This window comes from Apteryx rowi, unplaced genomic scaffold (genome assembly GCF_003343035.1).
Source record: "Apteryx rowi isolate R43461 unplaced genomic scaffold, aptRow1 scaffold_67, whole genome shotgun sequence".
NCBI classification, from domain to species: Eukaryota; Metazoa; Chordata; class Aves; order Apterygiformes; family Apterygidae; genus Apteryx; species Apteryx rowi.
The window spans coordinates 982,511-1,001,481 of NW_020450949.1; the positions used below are offsets into that span (position 1 = coordinate 982,511).

At 48.6% G+C, this 18,971-nt stretch overlaps 1 protein-coding gene across 17 annotated transcripts in view; it reads left to right on the forward strand.

Moving 5' to 3' along the window:
- NPHP4 (nephrocystin 4) overlaps nt 1–18,971 on the forward strand; it is a 67,147-nt gene that overhangs the window by 20,768 nt on the left and 27,408 nt on the right. For all 17 annotated transcript variants that reach the window (XM_026085617.1, XM_026085613.1, XM_026085616.1 and 14 more), the window contains 9 exons: nt 2,137–2,319; nt 3,253–3,382; nt 11,589–11,635; nt 13,039–13,152; nt 13,247–13,401; nt 13,585–13,776; nt 14,425–14,612; nt 16,194–16,354; nt 16,995–17,175. In XM_026085617.1, the coding sequence (XP_025941402.1) occupies nt 2,137–2,319; nt 3,253–3,382; nt 11,589–11,635; nt 13,039–13,152; nt 13,247–13,401; nt 13,585–13,776; nt 14,425–14,612; nt 16,194–16,354; nt 16,995–17,175 (1,351 nt within the window). The remainder of the gene's footprint in view (nt 1–2,136; nt 2,320–3,252; nt 3,383–11,588; nt 11,636–13,038; nt 13,153–13,246; nt 13,402–13,584; nt 13,777–14,424; nt 14,613–16,193; nt 16,355–16,994; nt 17,176–18,971) is intronic.

The following is an 18,971-nucleotide window of genomic DNA, read 5'->3' on the forward strand; positions in this document are numbered from 1 at the left end:
CAGCCCGCGGTGCCTCGGGACGTCCTGGCGACCCCCCGGCGCGCGGGACCGCTCGTCCCGGGCGGAGGGCCGGCACCGCCTGACGTCCGGCTGTGCCACGGGCYGGCGGAGCCCCGCAGCGGCCGGGTGAACCCGATTACCCTCCGCACCGCTTTCCGCAGAGCGGTTAATCCCAAAGCTGATTGCCAAGCTGTTCGTGGTAGTCTCCGTGCTGTARTTAGCGCTCAGCAGGGAGCCGTAAGAATGATTTCAAACACTGGTAGAGACCTGTATGTTTTTATACRTGTTCTTCCATAACCTTCGATTTTAAGGGGAGGCTGTTAAAGTGATTGGGTAAGTGGAACCCTTTAGCCTCTTTTTAGAATACATTTCCCATCTTCGAGGAGTAGATGGTCTAAAATATATCACTTAATGCAGCTATTTGAGTGAGAGAGTTACGGTTCTTTAATGAGCTCTCTGTCCTTATTGCAGAGACCTAATCAACTTCTATACGTAGGAAGAATTCTCATCTCATGGAACATTGTCCCAGTTATTACGGCAGTGGTGATAATAAATTCCTAGTAAAATCTGCTAGCACTTGCATTATACACTCTCGCTTATACTGCTTGGCTGAAAATGCTTGCTTGGAGCCAGATATTGGCCAAAAAAAGACTAATTGCAGAAAAGGAGAGGTGGGGTTGTCTTTATTTATCTCAGCCTATGTATGTTAAAAAATACGAGGGATAAAAAACCCTATTTTTGAAAAGCATTGTATTGCATTTTGTTGATCCAGAATATAGAACTATAGTCCCTTGCATAATTTTGTAAAGGAATGAGGTAAAATTATCTCAGAAGGTGATTGTCTAATACATTGCAACTGTAGAATGCAGAAAAGGGAACAACTTCGTGAYGTGTTAGTTAAACTGGATACGTACAAGAAAAAATAAAAAGTACTCAAGTGGGAAGACTGATAAAATGATTACAGTGAGAAAGTAGGGTTCATATCTATGCAGCTGTAGCCGTGATTTCTTGTTTAGCCGCGAACAGATAAAATCATCTAGAAAGTCRTGTTTCTGTCTGCATCGTCAGTGGCAAAGAGTGGAGGGGAGACGAGCGTTGTAAGCGTGAGAAAGGCAGCCCAGTAATCTCTAACGGAGAGGCATAAATGATCCCAAATGCTCTACACGGGCTCAGCGCTGTCCCTGTCCGTCAGGAAAGYATTGCTGGTGTGTCTTTGCACCTGAAAAGTCAGTGGTTTGAAGAGAATGTTGTGCTCTGACAAAAATGGGTCTGGAAAGACAAATAATGTGCTTGAAAGTGGTACATCTCAAAAATGTGCTGCAAGCAGAGATAAGTGATTTCTATAATACTGGAGTCAAGGGTGGAAAATGTATAGCTGAAGATAAGAACCCTAGTTTATTTGATGGCATTCGTTCTTCTATATTATAGTAACACAGGAGCACTGTCGTGTGCCAACCTTCATCGTGTCCCAGATGTTCAGAGTTGCTCAGCGGGAATAAAAAACCCTTCTTTACTGTTAGTATGTTGACTGTTTTCTCACCTYGGAGAATGTAACTTTGCCTTCCCCATCCCTTCCCACCCTTGAGCCCAAAGCAGAACCAGCCCGGAGGCYGGTCTCTTTAGGCATGCACGCAGGACTTGCAGATGTACATGGGCAGCTTCTCCAGCCTGATCTCTGAGCGTATGAAACTGAACGTACAGAGGCCACGCATGTGCGGTTTTGGCGGTGACGGGTGAAACGGTAAATGGCATTTCTGGTATGGGCTATGCAGGGCTGAAGATGCGCTGTCCCTCTGAGGCCGCATTTTGTGACCTGCTCTAGGGTTTTCTCCTGTTGCAGCACAGRGCAGTCTGTATGGATAACTGCAGAAACGTGCAAACAGTGAAATCCTGCTAGTCCTCTTCTAGGATARAGAGAAGCACTTTAGCAAAATTGTGTGTCACGCTTCCTAAAGGCAGAGAGAATCTACCATAAATTCTGAATGCTACAAAACTTTATTGCTCACTGGACAGAAAACGGCTGATGGTTTAACCTATTTTATTTTGTCACCTCTGTGATGTGACGGGGGTATGCCTCCTGTGCTAACGTGTGGATTCCTGACGCTCCTCGCGCTCACTCTTTTTCCGTTTCCCTAGGCCTTGTCCGCCACGTCTCTGAGTAAGGCAGCCTACATGCACTCGGTGCGGTGGGCCGCGTGGAACCCCTTCCTGGGCTCTGGCTCCTCGGAGGTGGCTGTGCCCCTGCGCGGAGGCGCTCGGCACAATCCCAGCCAAGTCTTGGTGTACAAGACCCCGCCAAACAGCGTGAGCTCTGAAGAGGTAAGGGACACTTTGGTGAATTCTTCTGCATTGCAAACACATTTGAATGTCCAGTTGGCTTTCAGGACAGGCCCAGCATGGGGCCTTTCCATTTAAAAAGCTCCTTAAAAGAATCTCAAGTGCCCAGGTAACAGGGAGGCTCTTAGCAAATCTGTGAGTGAATAGAGAGTCATGAGAAAAGAGCAAGGATAACAACCCTCCAGCCCCCTGCTAATATACACGTGTGCTGTACATAGYGCACTTACATTACCAGCTGCTGTTTTGCTTTAATTATGGTGAATATGCAGACTGTCGTATAGTTGGTGAACATATTATTTATTGTGGTACTTCTTGGAGGCCATCATTACTTGAGCTATTTTATCCTAAGCGATGTACGTACAAATAAAAGGTTGAGGACCTTGCTCCAAAGTGTTTATCAGTAAAAAGAAGTTATTGCTGGGGAAGGATGTTGCAAAAGAGTGTCTCAGAGTTGTTTCCAGAATTCCATAACGAGGCTAAACTGCACTGATTACTCTCTGCCACAGACACAAAGCTGAATAGCTACATAACTTGCTCTATTGTAGACTGGGTTGTTCACATTCACGTGTGTTGCTTGCCTAAAAGGCAGAGCACTTGAGTCTACTCTCTAGCTTAATTTTAAGTAGCTAGTGAATATGTGTGCATGTTCTTAACTCAGCAAAATTTTATGCCTGAGGTAGGCTGTAGAAAGAGTTTGCAAGTGTGTTTGTTTCTGCAAGTGGACAGATTTTTGGTGATGTTATTAAAATGTAAATCCCTGCCAGCTCTGCCTCCACATGCCTGGAAGGACACTTCTTGCACCATAGTTTTTCTGACTGCAGGGTGAGAGAATCGGTTCTCTTTTCAGAGATATGAAAGAGTATGTACATAGCACACTTTCTTTTAAAAGCATTTCATTTCACTTCAAAATTTCAGGTGAGGCAATTTGAATCTGGTACTGTCCAATTCCACTTTTCCGCTGATTCAGAAGAACATCTTGTAACTTCTACAGATACCTTAAGTAAAGACAGAGAAGATTCAGAGAAGCCTCCTACACCATCTCTGAGTGAGTGTTTTCCATATTTGTGACATTTAAAGCATAGAGTTTAGCATCAGTATCTGATCAGAAGCAAAAACAGTACTTCAGATGAAGTTTGGTGAACTAGTTTGTGAGTTATAGTGAATCAAGCTTACATCAGTTTGAATTCAACTCTCATTTTTACTTTCAATTTGCAAAATGCAACTGTGATATTAGAACTCAGCCATGTGCAAAAATCACAGTAATTTCCAGGATGTCATCAACCATTCGTATTCCAGGTCACTGTAATGGTGTTTAGGGGCTTCCATGTTGAACTGCTGAAAACTCCTGGAACAGCCTTACAGCTGCACAGAAACCTATTGCTCCCTGCTGCTAGCATTACTTGTCTTTTTAAACTCTTAGTCCTTCCAGATGGTTGAGGATGGAAGAGTTGTCAATTATAGGCTGAATAATAAATAATCTTATTTAGCTGCAGTTTATAGAACGTGACAGCAACACGTATTTAATCAGCATGTACCTCTAACGCAAGTGATTCTGTTCCAGGGTCTAGCTGAGAAAAAACCGGGCCTGCATATGTGTATGTGCACATATGAATATATATAGCACAAGAATACCAGATGGTAGGATTTTCAGCACTGATCTGTTATGTGTATTGAGGACAGAAGTAAAATTTCCATCGACTTTGACTTGGGAATGGAGTTAAATCAATGCCCAGTGCTCTTGAAAATCCTCTCCGGTTCCTATTCCTTTGTTTCTGTCTGCTCTCTTCGTTCATGATCGGCAGGAAACAAACTCATAGATCTTGATTTTTATCTGAACTTTCCACCCCAGAATGCGAGACTGGGATCAAAATAAGAGAAAACAAATTTGCTTATCTATATGGCTTGGAATAATTTGATTGTTTCACCATGGGTTCTGCAGTGAAGAATGTTCCTCTTTTGTTGAAAGTCACTCTGCTCTGTTGTTTCTAATCTTTTTCAATCTATCTATGGATGTGCAAACCAGATTGCTCTCAACTTAACTGCCTGTTTAAACATCAATATGTGAGTTTATTACCTTATTAATGTGGTGTTGTTACTGAAGTCTCTAGGACCGTTTGCACTGGAGGGGCTGCCAGAGAAGTCATCTGTTAGTAAATGTTTTGCAGTACAGACAAGTGCTAGTTTTAACCACTGGATTGCCGGTCGGGCAGCCAGTTTTTGTCAAATGACTGTGTTCTGTGCTGGCTTTCAAGTAACGGCGAGCTGCTCAACAGAGACGGAGGCCTGCGTTGTCAGTAGCGGGCAGCTCGTTGCGTGCGAGGAGGGCGCCGTGCCGGCTTTCTGTAGCTCATGATTAAGCCTAGAGCATGTCTTTCCGCAGCTGGGCAGGCAGGAGCGGAGAGCCGGGAGAGGGAGCTTGCTTCCCTGGTGCTCAGGGAGCTCGGTGCGGCAGCCCCGGCCCGTGGCAGTGCGCCGGCTCCGGGGCCGCGGGGGCCTTCCCAGGCGGGACGGGCGCAAGCAAGGGTGCACAGCCTGTACCTGCGAGCGCCGGGCCATCCTGGCCTGCCCCGAAGCTGGGGTCAGTCTCGTTCAGGAGCATCTYGGGGTCGTCTGCAGCATCTCTGGCCTCGCTTGTAGCTCTGCAGACTTGGGCGTTCCTGTGCGTCTCGCTGTCGCCGCTCTCGCACCCTTTACAACGTGGGAGCTTTGGCTCCCCTACAAAGTGGAACCTGAAGTGTAGCAAGTATCACGAAACAACATGATCTAGGAAATTATCTGCTTTATAGCTTGCCATTTATAATGTTACTTTACTACTTGACTGCCAAAATCCTTTGAATTAGGTCTTAGTTTCTCCCATTTCCTCTACAGCTTCGTTCCCGCTCTTGTGCGCGTTCCCATGCAAGTCTCAGTGAGAGCCTTTAAATGCGTAACAGCGTTTAAGTGATGACTGAGCCTTTTCTCTGTGAATATTTTACGAACTTATATGGCTCTTCTGGTAAGCCTGATGATGCTGTAGCTGTCAGCTTAAGTGAAGCACTTYGGCTTACGGGTCCGAGTGACGCCTGGCGCTTTGGAGCTGCGCCCTGCCGCGGAGATGCCGTGTCGCTCCACGAGATGGCAGTGGCACTGCGGCTTTGCTGGGGAAGCCGCTGACCCACTTCGCCTGCAGAGCCTCCTGCCTCTGTGGGCTTGGGCTGCTTGGTTTAACAGGCTTTAAAGCAGAAATCTTAAAAGGTCAATTGGAGTGATTTAACAGTTTGGAGTTTGGGGAAATATATTGGGTTAGGCTCTCCTTGATGTGATTGCGAGGCTGTTAGGTTCCTGATGTTGCTTGAAAGATCTTTTACAAATGCAATTCTGCCAGTATCAGTCAATACCGTTCAGTGAACTACGATGTGGTAAAAAGAAGTAAGTGTATCTTAGCATGTACTGTACTCCAAAGCCACGTGGGGGGACCAAGGGAACTGTGCTAGCATGCAAAGTAACATCGTGCTCCAGTTCTGYGGAGGAACTTGCTGGAACCGATAGTCTGGACTAGCTAATTACCACCAAAATAGCACCGTGCGTAGCCAAGCGAGGAGCCAGGACGTGTGCTGTGAAGCCTCGGAGCTGGTCCCCGCGCCGGTGCCCGCGGGCRGCGCGGAAGTGCCGAGCTGACCTCGCGTGCGGAGAGAGCCCTCGCAGGCGCTGCTGCCTGGCTGGGGCCGCCCTACGTGACGCTTAGTTTTTCCGTCGGAAAAGCGAGCTACAGCCAGACTAGGTAATGTTGTATTGCAACAGACCCTGCAGTCATGGAGTTAAGGCCTTGCGGGGTCAAGTGTTATTCCTTGCCCCCAGAGAACTTGTGTTCCAGGGAAATAATTCTAATGTGACAGCGAGTAGAGTTTGTGGGGAGAGCTGCTGTCTGTTGTTAAACAAGCCGATACACCTGGAGAGGCGAGGCAAGCCCTCCTTCCAGTCCGGGAGCAGGTATGCAGGTAAAACTCGGAAGCACGTTGCGTCCTGGCCTTACAGCCGGAGCCGGAGAGGCGTCTCGCGTGCGGCAGGCGCAGGCCGGCCTCCYGTGAGCGCCGGGCTGTAAAGCTTGCAAAGCTGCATCCGGAAGATGGGGAGGTATTTGTGAACTTGCATCTTCATCTTCCGGATGCGGCTTTGCATTTGTGACGCTGCTGCCTTGAAGAGGCGTCGTGAATAGCTACGAGCCTCAGACGAATACCCGGGAGGGTTGTCCGCATGCTCGCAGGCTCTTGCCTTACCGCCGAACTCCTTGTTTACTGACATTAAACGTGTCGTTTGAGGTGAGAGTGCCTCTGTACCGAACTTCTGCGCTCCAGGCGGCGTCACAAGACTCGCCAGCCTCTCTGCTCCCTCTGCCTCCGGCSTGCTTGTGGCCGACTGGTCCGTTTAAGGAATCTCTTCCCTTTGCTCTTTAATTTGCTGAGCACCTATTTTTAATGCTTTGCTCACTCCGTTTGACCAAGTACGTGCGCTCGTGGCCGGTGGCGAAGCTGATCTTGTGCTGCCCCGCGTCGCGCAGCCCAGGAGCGCCGTCCACCCCTTGGAGCGTGATCCTCGGGATTTCGCGGGGGGCTGCGCCAGCCTGAGCCTCGGCGGCCTCCGGGGCGCCTCCGGGTTGGCACCGAGGCGGCCGGCGCGCTGCCCCGCTCTCGTTTCCCTGCTCCTTCCGCGTCTTTGCCGCCCGAAACAGCCGCCCGATTTCTCTGCCTGTTCTGCACCAGGTTGCCAAGCAACAGCCTCGTCGCGGTGGTCCTCCCGCGACACCGCTTCCCGGGGTAGCAAATTCCTCCGCGCGGGTCTGCAGCCGGCCAGCAGCAAAACGCTCCCGCGCGCCGCATCCGTCCGCGGGAGCCCTCGGCTTCCCCCGGGGKCACCGGGCAGCTCCGGCCCCTTCGGCAGCGAATCTCCAGCGAAAGGGGGAGGCCRGAGTTGTGCTGGGCACAAGCGCGGGTCGTGGACCGTGAACTGGGGGGTCCCGGGCGGTGAGAAGCCCGGCGCCCGCCCGCCCTTGCCCGGCGATGCAGGTGCCCGCACGGGCGGGCAAGAAGTGGAGGAGTCTGTCTGCGTTTTTGATTAACTTCTTCTGCCGTGGTTCCTCTGCCAAAAGCAAATGGCTTCAGAGGTTGGTTATGTGATCAAGCCACAGAAATGTTGAATGAAAAATCCTAACAATTTTTTGACAGCTGCATTTGGCGAGCAGAAGCTGCCTGTGGAGTAATAGGATGTCAGGAAAAATTAATCTCTGGACAGGCCTGGAAATTTGCTGCAGTTGGCAACCTAATTCTTCTTTTGTCTCAGCCGCTTTAGGGAGGCTTTCTAGAATGAAGTTAGCTTTTAGGATCGCTGGGAAGACAGTCGTTTACTCTAGCCTCTTCCTGCTGCATTATATATGACAGACAGCTGGAAAGTCTCTCATGTAGTGTAATATGGTAATCTCTTCTGAACGTGTGCTTCCTGAAGAGCCACTAAAGCCTCCTGGAGAACTTTGATAAACAGTCTATTGAGAAACAGTTCTGCTTATAGCCTCGATTTTTCAGACTTCTGGTGTTATAACGAGGTGTGTTTGCCTGGAAACAGTTCAGCGCCTTAGCAGTTTGGCTGTTTTGCCTTGATTTTGTACCCTCCAGAAAGTATCCCCTTTTTGGGGATGCTACAGGCCTCTTCAGACGCCAGCTGCGGCGCCACAATATTGGCCTATCTAGGGAAAATGAGCTCCGGCAGAGAAAGAGTTTTCATGCAGCTCGCTTGCCAACGGAAAGACGACAGGCAAGCAAAATCTAGATTGTACGTGTGCTGAATCGCCTCAGGCGAAAGTCAGAGATTTCTGAGGCATCACTAGGTTTTAAAATTCTTCACCTCGGATGAAGATACGTACGGCGCTGTGCAACTGTTCTAAAGGACAGGCAGCTCCCCCGCCATGCCGTGAAGACACTCCAGTTGAGCAGGTAGGGTTCCCTTCTCTCAGCTTGTTGGTCAGACTGTTTTGAGCTGTGGTTATTTTTGATGTCCATGAGGCAATTTAGGAAATGACCTCTGTGGAGCTCTTCTGGCAGCTAAGTCACCTCGGTGGCTACCTGGGAGTGAGGTACCTGGGCTGGAGGGGTGGCAGTGGTTGCCTTCCTTTCCCAACAGGAGCATCGCTCTTGTCACCCCATCAGAGAGGTGGGACTGAGCTTCTCGGCTCTTTTCCTGCCCTTCGTGCCCTCTCGCTTCAGCTTTTGAGTCGTTTCGGAGCCTGGAGTTGGGCTGGCTGGCGATCACAGAGCCCAGCATCACCGCTCGTGCCTCCAGCAGCGATGTGTGGCCGCCCACGGTGGCTCTGGCAGAACAAGCGCCGTTGCCCTTCTTCCTCCTGAGGAGAAGAAGAGGCAGCATGAGGTGAGGACCTGGTTACCTGACCTCCCTCCCAGGTAGACGGTTTTCTTCGCAGAGCCCTTCAGAGTCCTCTGCTCTTTTTCGTAAGCGAGCCCCAGAGCGCGTTCYGTTGCCTGTTCGCAGGCGGCTGGCAGCGCGTGCGGTGATGGGGACGAGCGGCGGCAGCCCCCGTGGCTGTTTTTCTGCTGCAGGCGTAGCAGTCTCGCATCCAACGGCAGAGCCAGCGGCGGAAAGCGGGCTGTTGTGCAGGGAGGAGCGAGCAGGTCCCGGCGCCTTTCCGTTCACGTCTCCCAGGCGCTAGYGGAGCTCTGTGCCGCTTGCGAGCAGAGCCTACCCGTCAGCTCCCATCACGCCAGCTGCAGCCCACAGGGAAGCTGAAGCTCCTGGCTGAGCTTTTTACTCCATTTTTTTTCTTCTTTTTAATAACAACGGCTCTGAGAGTGGCAGTTCCCTACTATGTAGGCTTTGCTGGAAGATAATTGGCAGAGACGTTTTTAAGGTGCCTTTCTTCCCTTCGGCTTGAAAGGCCCAGCCCTTACTGGCACTGACCTTTCCAGGTGAGGTCCCACCAGCTGCGACTTAGAACAGAGCGGGGCTGTGATAACGTGCTGYGTGAAGGACTACCTAGACCTTCAAGCCCTTCATCCTGAAGTGCGCAGGGAGATCGTCCCTGCTGTTGAGGCCACCTTACTTTCTCCTGTTTAATGCACAGGAGAGGCTTTCTTTTGAAATGCCTAGTACGTCATGGGAGAGACTATGGCTGCTGCTATTTCGATCCCGTTCACCAATGGGGACGTGATCGGTTAATTCTGTTCTCCTGGGCAGCTCGGGGATTAATTCTCTAACGGGTCTGTTTAGGTGTCTCATGGCTCCAGAGCTGACTTGTTCACTGCGATCAGAGCTAATGCTTGTTTTACCTATTTAGAAAGTTCACAGCAATTATAAGTTCACAGCTGTACTTAACACAATCCGTTAGGTTAGATCCATGTTAATGATGGCCGCTGATGTGGCATGACAGTGCAGCTCGCTTCCTTCTAGCAGCTCTTGGAAGAGCAGTGAGCAGATACTGCACAGCTGCCTTGCAGTGCTCGATCTACAGTAATGTTCCAGAAATGGAGTGAGGTGAGCAGCTCCAAAAGAGGCCATGTGCAAAAAGCAATTTTGCACCCCAAGCTGCTGAAAAGAGCATTTTTTTCACTCTTTTAGAGCTTCATTGGAAAACTTATCACCATCTGGTCCTTCTGGCCAAGGAAGGCTGAGTAAATCTTCTGTTGATTTGATTACTAGTTGTGCTGCAAACCGGTATTTTATGCCTTACAATGAAACCATCCTATGATGGTGCCCAAATAACAGTGCTTGCTGTATACATTCCTGCTGTTGTTGCATCCTTGTGTCTTGTGCATTTCAGAAAATAGCAGGCATTAGGGAAAGGCTCATGAGCTGAGAGTACCAGCATCTGTAGATTATACACACTCCAGATATTCTGGGCAGCAGCAGTCTGAATTCTGAAATGTGACTGGAATCTCACTTTCTCCACAAACAAGAAAACTATGAACTAACTTGAGTTTTTGTCTCTTACTTCCGCTGAGGATACAGTTAAGTCTGCTTGACACTTTGTCCGCTGTTTTGTGCTCCTGCATGTTTTAGCACCATTTTCAGTAGAGCCTGAAATTTGCTGTAAGTGATATTGTTCCCTGGGTGCATGCAGACCCAACTACCGTGTGACAGCACAGGTGCTTTTCTCTTGAGATTTATAGGGCAGTTTGACAGACAAAGATCTTGGATTGCTTCAGATCAGTACAATTCCACAATGATGGCTGAATGATTGGGTGCTTTATCAGAACATTTGAAGGTGACAAGATTTCAGTAATTGCTGAGGTGCTATGCTAATATTTCTTTTGTTTTATTTTGAGCTATATCTGCCTTTACTATGCCTGTGAAATACCTTAGGGTAGCACGTCTACAGCAATGCGTGTAGCTTCATTCTACGCTGCTCTGAATCAGTGGTCTAACACATCATCTGGGAACCCTTTGGTAGCTCTGCTGTGCTGACAGCTCCTGGGCTCTGTGTGTTTCTGTGCATGGTCATTTTAACAATGGCCAAAGTCATTCTAATGGAAAGAAAACAGTATTTTAGACAGAAGGGAAGCAGGGCAATTTCCTTTGGAGAATGTTCAGAACAAAATAGCTGAAATATATGTGGCAGTGAAAGCAAAATAAAGTCTTAACGTTGCCAGAAAACATCTGTGTTCCTAGTCTATTCTAAAGGATTTGCTGCTTAGTGCAACAGCAAGTTCGTCTTGTGCCAGTGAACAAGCAGACCGGCCAAATATAAACACAATAAGCTCATACAGTTTCAGGGTATGAATGTATGAACRGATGAAAGTAGTGACAAGAAATAATGGAAGAGCCATGAAAACTTTAAATATCCTAAAACTTTCATGTCTCATTAAGCAATCCACTTAGCCAGTACTAGGTGGCTTTCAGGGAAGCTGCAGCCCTGTCTAGAGATGGGGGAACTGTGTTTTACAACAGGAAAACGCTAACTGGCAGATTTAGCCTAATTCCTGGCAAAATAACCGATGGATCTGGAGAAGTGCTACATTCCCGCCCCTCCCGGGTAATGAGCTTATTGGAAAAATAAGGCAGACAAGTGGCTGAGAAACAGTAGGCCACCTCATTGAACAGGTTCAACCCTCTGAAAAATAAACCGATGGGTAACAGAATTTGTATCACATTAGATCCTGATCCAAAGCAAAGCTGCCACCGGCTTTAGCGCAGGCAGCCTGTGGCGCTTGACGTATCCGAATGCATGCGTCTGCAGCATCGCTAGAACGTGTCTTTCCTGCCTCCCCCAGGTTCAGCGTCTTCGCCTCGGATGATGGTCTCCAGCCAGGGACCGGGGGTAAGTGCTGGCCGTGCCGACTGCTCGGGGCTGCCCCGGCTGTAGCTGGCCGTGTRAACTACCTGCGTTCCCCTATGTTCCACCCAAGGAAAAGAAATACCTACTCCTGACTTTATTTCCATATTTACAGACATTTTAAAGTGTTTAGTTGTTAAAATCTATAGCAGAAAATGAAGTTTGGAGGTAGGAGTGTAGGAGGTTAGAAGCCCGTTTTCCACAGCAGCATAACTCAGGCCTAAGTGGTGAACGACAGCGCTTGGATCTGTTGGGGAGAGGCAGGAAGCAAAGACGTGGAGGAGGTATTGCGGTCAAAACGCTGGTGGGGACAAGGAGCGGAGAAGCGGAGCGCTGAGAGCGTGGCTCCTCCAGGCCGACACACGTAAACCACCTGCGCACAGAACACCCTAGCAGATGAATCCGTAGTGGCGGAAGTATCTGCTTCTGCCACTCGTTTTTCTCAGATGTTGTATTCATGTTATAATTTATTACCGATAATGCTAATAAAGATAGCTGTCTTGCTAAGTCTGCTTTGGGGAGATTTTCTTCCCATAAAAGCCCTGCCAGTGTGAAGAAAGTGCCTAAGTCCTGCCCGGGGTGTGCATTGTGCACATGGGAAAGCTGCTGAACGGCTTGGACACAGTTAGCAGGCAGTGACACTTCCTTGGAAATAGCTAYGTTCACATAATGCCAGCCAGTTGCTGAGAGCTTTTTCAATAGCCTGTTGGCTGTCAGTTTTCAAGGCTACTGTGGCCAAATAACACTAAACATACTGCTAAAATCCACATCCTCAGAGGAAGCAAAACAAATTCTGCATATACTTTGCTGGACAAAAATCTCTGAGCTACTTTCATGCTCCAAATTTACTRTTTTTAAAGGCAGTTCTGGCTTTTGAACCAGATTTTCTAGCTACTGTTGTCCCATGGTAAATGCTGACTATGATGCATGACTTCTCCATGGAGAGCTGTCAAGGTTTAAGAAGAGCTGTGACTACTGAAATATCTTCTCTTTGTTGTTTTATCTTGGTGCAGGGATCAATGCTCACAAACATTTTCGATGAAATGAAATGCTTCAGAGGACTGTATTAAGCTGTTTGATTTTTCTGCCACATTTTCTTGTTCCTCCCTTTGCAAAATGAAGTGCAGCACGGTAGCTAAAGTAAGAAACAGAGGTGTGAACCCACAAGCAACCAAGCTGTGCTGCTTCTCTGAGGAGCAGAGATGTTGCTGAGCCAAATTTAAGAGCAAACAACATCTGAACGGCATGGACTGCTTTAGAAACGAGAAGTTTCTGGTCCTCCTAATCCCTGGAGATTTCCTGTAGCGCAGATTGCCTCGTGGTACTTCCTCCTCCTCGCGAGCTCGATTGCGGAGCAGATGTGCTCACGCTAGCCTTGCTCCTTGCAGCTGTCCCTGTCGCAGCTGTCGGCCCCCGCGCAGCGTCGAGGCGAGCCCGCTCTGCGGCGGAGCGCCAGCCCCCCGCGTCCCGCGCCCCGCAGGATGCCGCCGAGCGGGCGCACGGTGAGTGCGGGGTGGGGGTGAGCCCGGGCCTCGTGCCCCCGTTTCCCCGGGAGCACGAGCCCCCCGGGAGCTAGGTGCTCTCCTCTCTCGGCAGGAGCCGCCGCGCGGCAGCGGCAYGGGTGGAATAACTCACCTGGAAGCCGACCTGAGCCACGGCGCCGCGGGCCCAGACGCCGGCGACCAGCTGCGAGAGCTGCCCTTCACGCCCGTGCAGGCGCCCATCGCTGCCGTGGGGGTGCCGGCAGGCAGGTGAGGCTCCCCGGCGGGGTTCGGCGCCGGCGGTGAGGGGCATTGCCTGCCAGGGCAATGCGCTTGCCCGTCGCCTCAGCGCTCTTGTGCTCACCGACCCCGTCGCTGAGCGTGTTGGGGTGCCAAAGAAGGGCCCAGGTTTGTGAGACTGTTGCCAAAAACTCAGAACAATTTCTCTGTCAGTTCTAGCGCTGTACACACTCGTGCCTCCCTAGCTCGCTTGCACGCCTCTGGCTTTCCAGAAATCCTGGACTGTAACGAGGAGCCAGTGGAAATCATGGACCCCGCAGAGCCTGTGCATTTCAGTCCCCAGCTGGAAGAAGCTGATGTTCTGCAAAGCAATGAAATAATCCTGCAGTTCCTTGCTTTTAGTAGGTAAGATCCCAAATCTTCATGACTCATTCTTCATGTGAATTTAAGGTGCCGTTGGGTAACAATCCTTTTCCAAAACTACCTACAAGCCTGCTTTCTTGTTTGATTTGGATATATCCGTGTAAACGTGCTGCTGCTTTTAATGTCTGTGGTGGAAACAAAGTCCCGAAGAGTTTTCTGCAGTGGCAATATCTTTCTTTCGAGGCACTCTTAAAATGTATTCCAATTTTTTTATTTACARTAGCCAAAATGTGATGCAAAAACTAGTTAAGGTGGGATTTTTTTTTTGTAACTACGCCCTAAGTTCAGAAACTTAATGGGAAGACTTTCCTCCGAGGGTGGTTTTATCCTGATGATGCATTGGTCACAGTTTTTTCCATAGATGGCGTGTGCTGTGTGAAGGTAAAATGTTATTTTCACTTGGCTCTTTCATCACAGCATACGGTAGAAGACAGCTGGAGTTATGAAGCTTTTGGAAAGCAAAGGCAAACCATATGCCCTCTGTCTTCAAAGAAATCTAAATACTTTTGATATTACTGATCTTCTCTTGTTTTTCTGCTTCTCAGTAGATGACAAACACAAAACAAGTTTAGGATCAGGAGGAAGTACTGTATTATGAGTTAGCCCAAAAGCATTCTTTTTTTGGTCAAGGGTTCCGCAGAATGGTTTAGAAGTAACGTGGCCGAAGACGGTGTTCTTCACCTTCCAGTTCTATCGTTTTCCACCGGTCACCACGCCGCGGCTGCAGCTGGTCGACATGGGCAAGGAGAAGGCAGCCCGGTCAGCTGTGTCTCCGCGCGTCCTTGTCCAGATCAACAAAGACGGAACCGTCAGCAGYGGTAAGCTCTGGGCCTGACGCTTCTTAGCGTCCTCACGTGGGACGTCCTCTTCAGAAGCCCTGGAGGTTCTAGCAGTTGCTTGAAAACAGGGCATGGTGCCGGAGCAGAACAGGATCTAATAGAAGGGACGTGACAGAATGAATAGTGTGAAGAYTGCTTTAGCTAGGTGGAAGGGAATTAAAAGGCAGCATATTTAGAGCGGGCGCGGGGTAGCATGTCTTTTCCTGCAGTGCATAACTTGCCCGTTGAGCAGAATGCTGTAGGAACCATTTTYGAAACACTCGCTTGGCAGGGTTCAAAACTGAGCTAGGTGTATACAGAAAGCATTATGCTTTACCATCGCTTATTAACTGCACTTTATTAACTGCATATACAGAAAACCATTATGCCTTGGGAAGTGTTCGGTTTTATCAGGGGTATAAGACATCACATCTTAAGGCAGAACCACCTACCTGCAGTGGGGGAGAGTCATTCAGTCAGGTAATTCTGCATTTGCTTGTCATATTGCCTCTCTTGTTCCTTCCTCTGAAATATCTATTGCTGACAACTGAAGGAGACGCACCTGCTTCAAAGGCCTGCAACCTAGATTTATTTATAAAGCACAGAATTCTCACTGTTCACTAGGCCTTGCCCCAGGGCTTACAAGCACATTAATACTGAAATTTTATTGCTGTTTTGAGTCTTTCATGCAGTTCATCAGTAAACTTGGCTTTTTTTGTTGTTTTGTTTGTGTGCTCTGTGTTATCGTGTTACTGTACGAGGAAAACCCACCTGGGAAGTTGAAACGACGAAGTATTTCAAGTGCTTTTTTTTGGTCAATCAGATTTAGGCTTGTCTCCAGGTCAAGGGAATGGACTGGTATCTGTTCTAATAGCAGGCTTCCATTAGTTTATGTGGCATATAATTAAAAATGTTCAAAATGTCAAACCATAAAGTAAAACATCAATAAGTATTGGTGTCATGATTCAGACATCTAGACTGCTGACTCCAGTTGTAGCTGAGTGTATTTAAGACATGCAACACATTAAAGCAAACTGCCTAGAGTAATCTAATCTGATTCTCCTAGCAATATGCTGKTTTTTTTCTTTCTGTCTTATTAAATTCTTGTCCCAAGAGCACAAAGCCAATATACCATCTCTTGCAGAGCATTTTTAGTTGATAACGTTCCTTCTCCATGTGGAATTATTACTGGAAATTGAAGAGGAAGGTCCATACAAACTGAGTGTTTCTATGCGTAGATGTCACTCTCTGCTTGAACCTGTAAGTTACTAATTGACCGATAGGTTCATTAGATTGAACTGGCACCTGCGCAGAATAAGAAGGGTCCCGGTGCTGAGAACTGGGCACTGTGCATCTGTGTGTCCCAGAGATGCCGATTTAGCTTAGGCGGCTCGATGCCTCTGAGGCTTGGTTCTCAGCYGTGCAGTGGGGTTACAGGTTCTTCCATAATTCCCACAGCCTTGTGAGAATGAATTTATAATCAGGCAGGATTTGCTGGTGCAGAAAAGTATCCCAGATCAGGTGGATACGGCCATGTGTTAGTGCCTAGTAATTTTCATTACTGCATTCCTTTTCCTGTAGGATCTCCAGGATTGCAGCTGAAATACATGGTGGACCCTGCTTTCCTGAAGCCTGGAGAACAGCGCTGGTTTCGAAGTTACCTGGCTGACCATAGCCTTCAGATTGACATCTGGGATGGAGACTCTTTGCTTCTTGTTGGGTCGGCTGCAGTTAAATTGAAGGTATCAAGCCTTTCTCCTAAAGCCTTAATAACTGCTAATGATGAAAAAGAATCCCTACTTCATGTGCAAGAATTTTAAGGAAGAGTCTGGGCTTTTTGTTTTGTCTTATGTTGCATCGTTATTATATTACCCTTGAGTCTTTAATAATCAAGGTTTAATCAGCCATTCTCTTGTTTAACTGAGACTGATGTCAGTCTGACAAGCCTGTAATCACAGGATTTGTCATCTTATCCTTGAAAGCGATGCCAAAACATTAACTTTCTTCCGGTTCTCTGGAACTTTCACGGTATTCTAAGGCTTATTATATTAAAAACCAACAAACAAAAAAACCMTAGAGCTAAGAAATCCAGAAACATCTTTATCCAGTTCTTTTAACCTCTCAGATCTTAGTTATCTGGAGTGGTGATTTAAAAAAATGCCTAGTTATTATCCTCTTGGGTAACAGTTGCAATGAAACCGTTTCATCAACAGCAGCCTGTGACGGAAATGCACATGCTGTTTTTGTAAATGGTAATGGATCTTTTTAGTAAAGCTTCCAGCAGATCACGTGAAGCGTAGCAATGCTCTGTCCCGAGAGTGGCTCGCTCTAGCCGGAAGCCTCAAAGACTCCCGCTGCACTGCTCTTTGCCTTGCTCCACAGCACCTGCTCCGCCAGGGTCGGACAGCCGTCAGGAGCCACCACGAGCTGGAGGTTGCGGCGACTGAGTACGAGCAGGACGTGGCAGTGGTGGGTGGGGACGTTCTCAGACACGGCGCGGTGCGGCCTGTGGGTGTCTACGTTGTCGTGAAGGGCCGACTTCACCTCTGCCTGGCCAACGTTGGTAAGAGCTTCGGGCGTTCTGCCCAAATCGCCGAGTTCCCCACCAGAGAGGGCGGAGGTTTCTGCGCCTTCTCCAGCCACGTCTGTTGTGGGCTGTACTCTGCTGGCCACCGCCAACTCCTGCACTTCTGGCTGTGGCCCAGTTGATGGGCTCCCTATGGGCCAGCGTTGCTCCCTGGGTGTTGCATCCGGAGGGATGCAGCGGAGAGGCTGGTATCCAGCAGCAGCATGCATCGCAGCACGGACCCTTTCCGATTGCGCCCAGCTTTGGTGCAAAGGCGGGGCTGTCCATTACCGTCACTGTGTGTCTGGAGCCGATTCGAGCGAAGGTTAGTAGCACCTGCTGTGCCAAACATCTCTGAAAAGATCAGATGTTAAGACTCGTATTCTGATAGTCTAAATTCCATTTAAGTCTCTGTGTCTGGAGTTTATCGCTGACAGGCTCTGGGCAGCTTCCCACTCGCTGGCGTACTCAGGCCCTCCAATCCACTCATCTGAGCATCTCTTTGATTGTGCTGATTAGGCACAAATACTTGGCTGGAATTTATGCCCTCGGTATGGCCTTATTGTATTTTATTTAGTCCATCAGTCAGTAGCAGAGCCGAATTAGAAGCAACCCCAGTGGCCTTCTCTGCTCTCTCGTGATGCATGATTATCGGGGATGCTGCTACAGACGGTGTTCTGTGCGCTGACAAACGGCCTCCTGAAAGCCCAGCTCCAGGCCTGCGCCACGAGGAACGTTGCCAGAGCGTTTCAGGGCTGAGGTCAGCTCTCCATGGGGTTGCGAACTGCCCCCGACCCCAAGCGCTGAGAAACTCGGCCGAGGTGCAGCCCTCAGCAGCGCGATGCAGCGGGCTCTTGGCTAGCTCAGAATCTCACTTCCAGGCTCCTTACTGTTTTGGGTCACGCCGTATTTCCTTGCTCTTCCCTTTTCATAGCTTACATACTATTTGCTGGCAGCGCAAAAAGAAAATCCATCTAACTTTTGGGTCGCTTCTGTGAGCGCATCTGTGCCTTCTGTTAAATGCTCAGTTTATAGCTTCCTAGAGCAGCTGCGCCAAAGCAGAGGGTCCAGAAATCATTTTGCTCTAGGGCAAAATGAGTTTTTTGGTCGTCTGTCTTGGGTAGAGTGTTTTAAGGGTGCCAGAAGATTATATGGGATCAGGGCAGCATCAGGGTATAAGTTCTACAGGTAAAATGCCAGAATGAAAGCTGCTGTTATCCTTTGATATTTGCAAAATGATTTTATTCTGGAAAAATAAAAGCGTATCTAAGATAACGTAGGAAGGGTTTATTTGCTGCAGATTTTGCCCTGGGACTGGGGAAGGCAAATGCTTTGTGGGCCTTGAGCAAGAGCTCTGACTCCAGCTCCTCAGAGGATTTTCAGGTGCTTGAGAAATGAGCACAGCTGTAAATCCCAGGCCTGGCGTGATCCTGCTCTGCTTCGGCTCAGGATGCCATTAGGCTGCAGAAAGAGGTAGACATGTACAGCTCATTAATTCTCTTTCCAGTCGTTTCTGCCTGCTTGTTTACAAATGTCCAATGTAAGGCAGCTTTGAGACGGACAATATGGAAACAGTGACACTCAATTAGGTGCTAGTAAATAGCAAGGAGACACGGGAGAAACGGGCAGCATGCAGAAAGCTGTACCTGTAAGAAAACCAAGCTTGTAAGAACATTATTCTTCCTAGGATGTACTGGGTACTTCTTTATGTTTAATTCACTGACCTATAAATGTGCAGTGACTCCAGGTTTTAAAATCTTATCTTCAGAAGAAAGATTAGCTCCATTATAAGA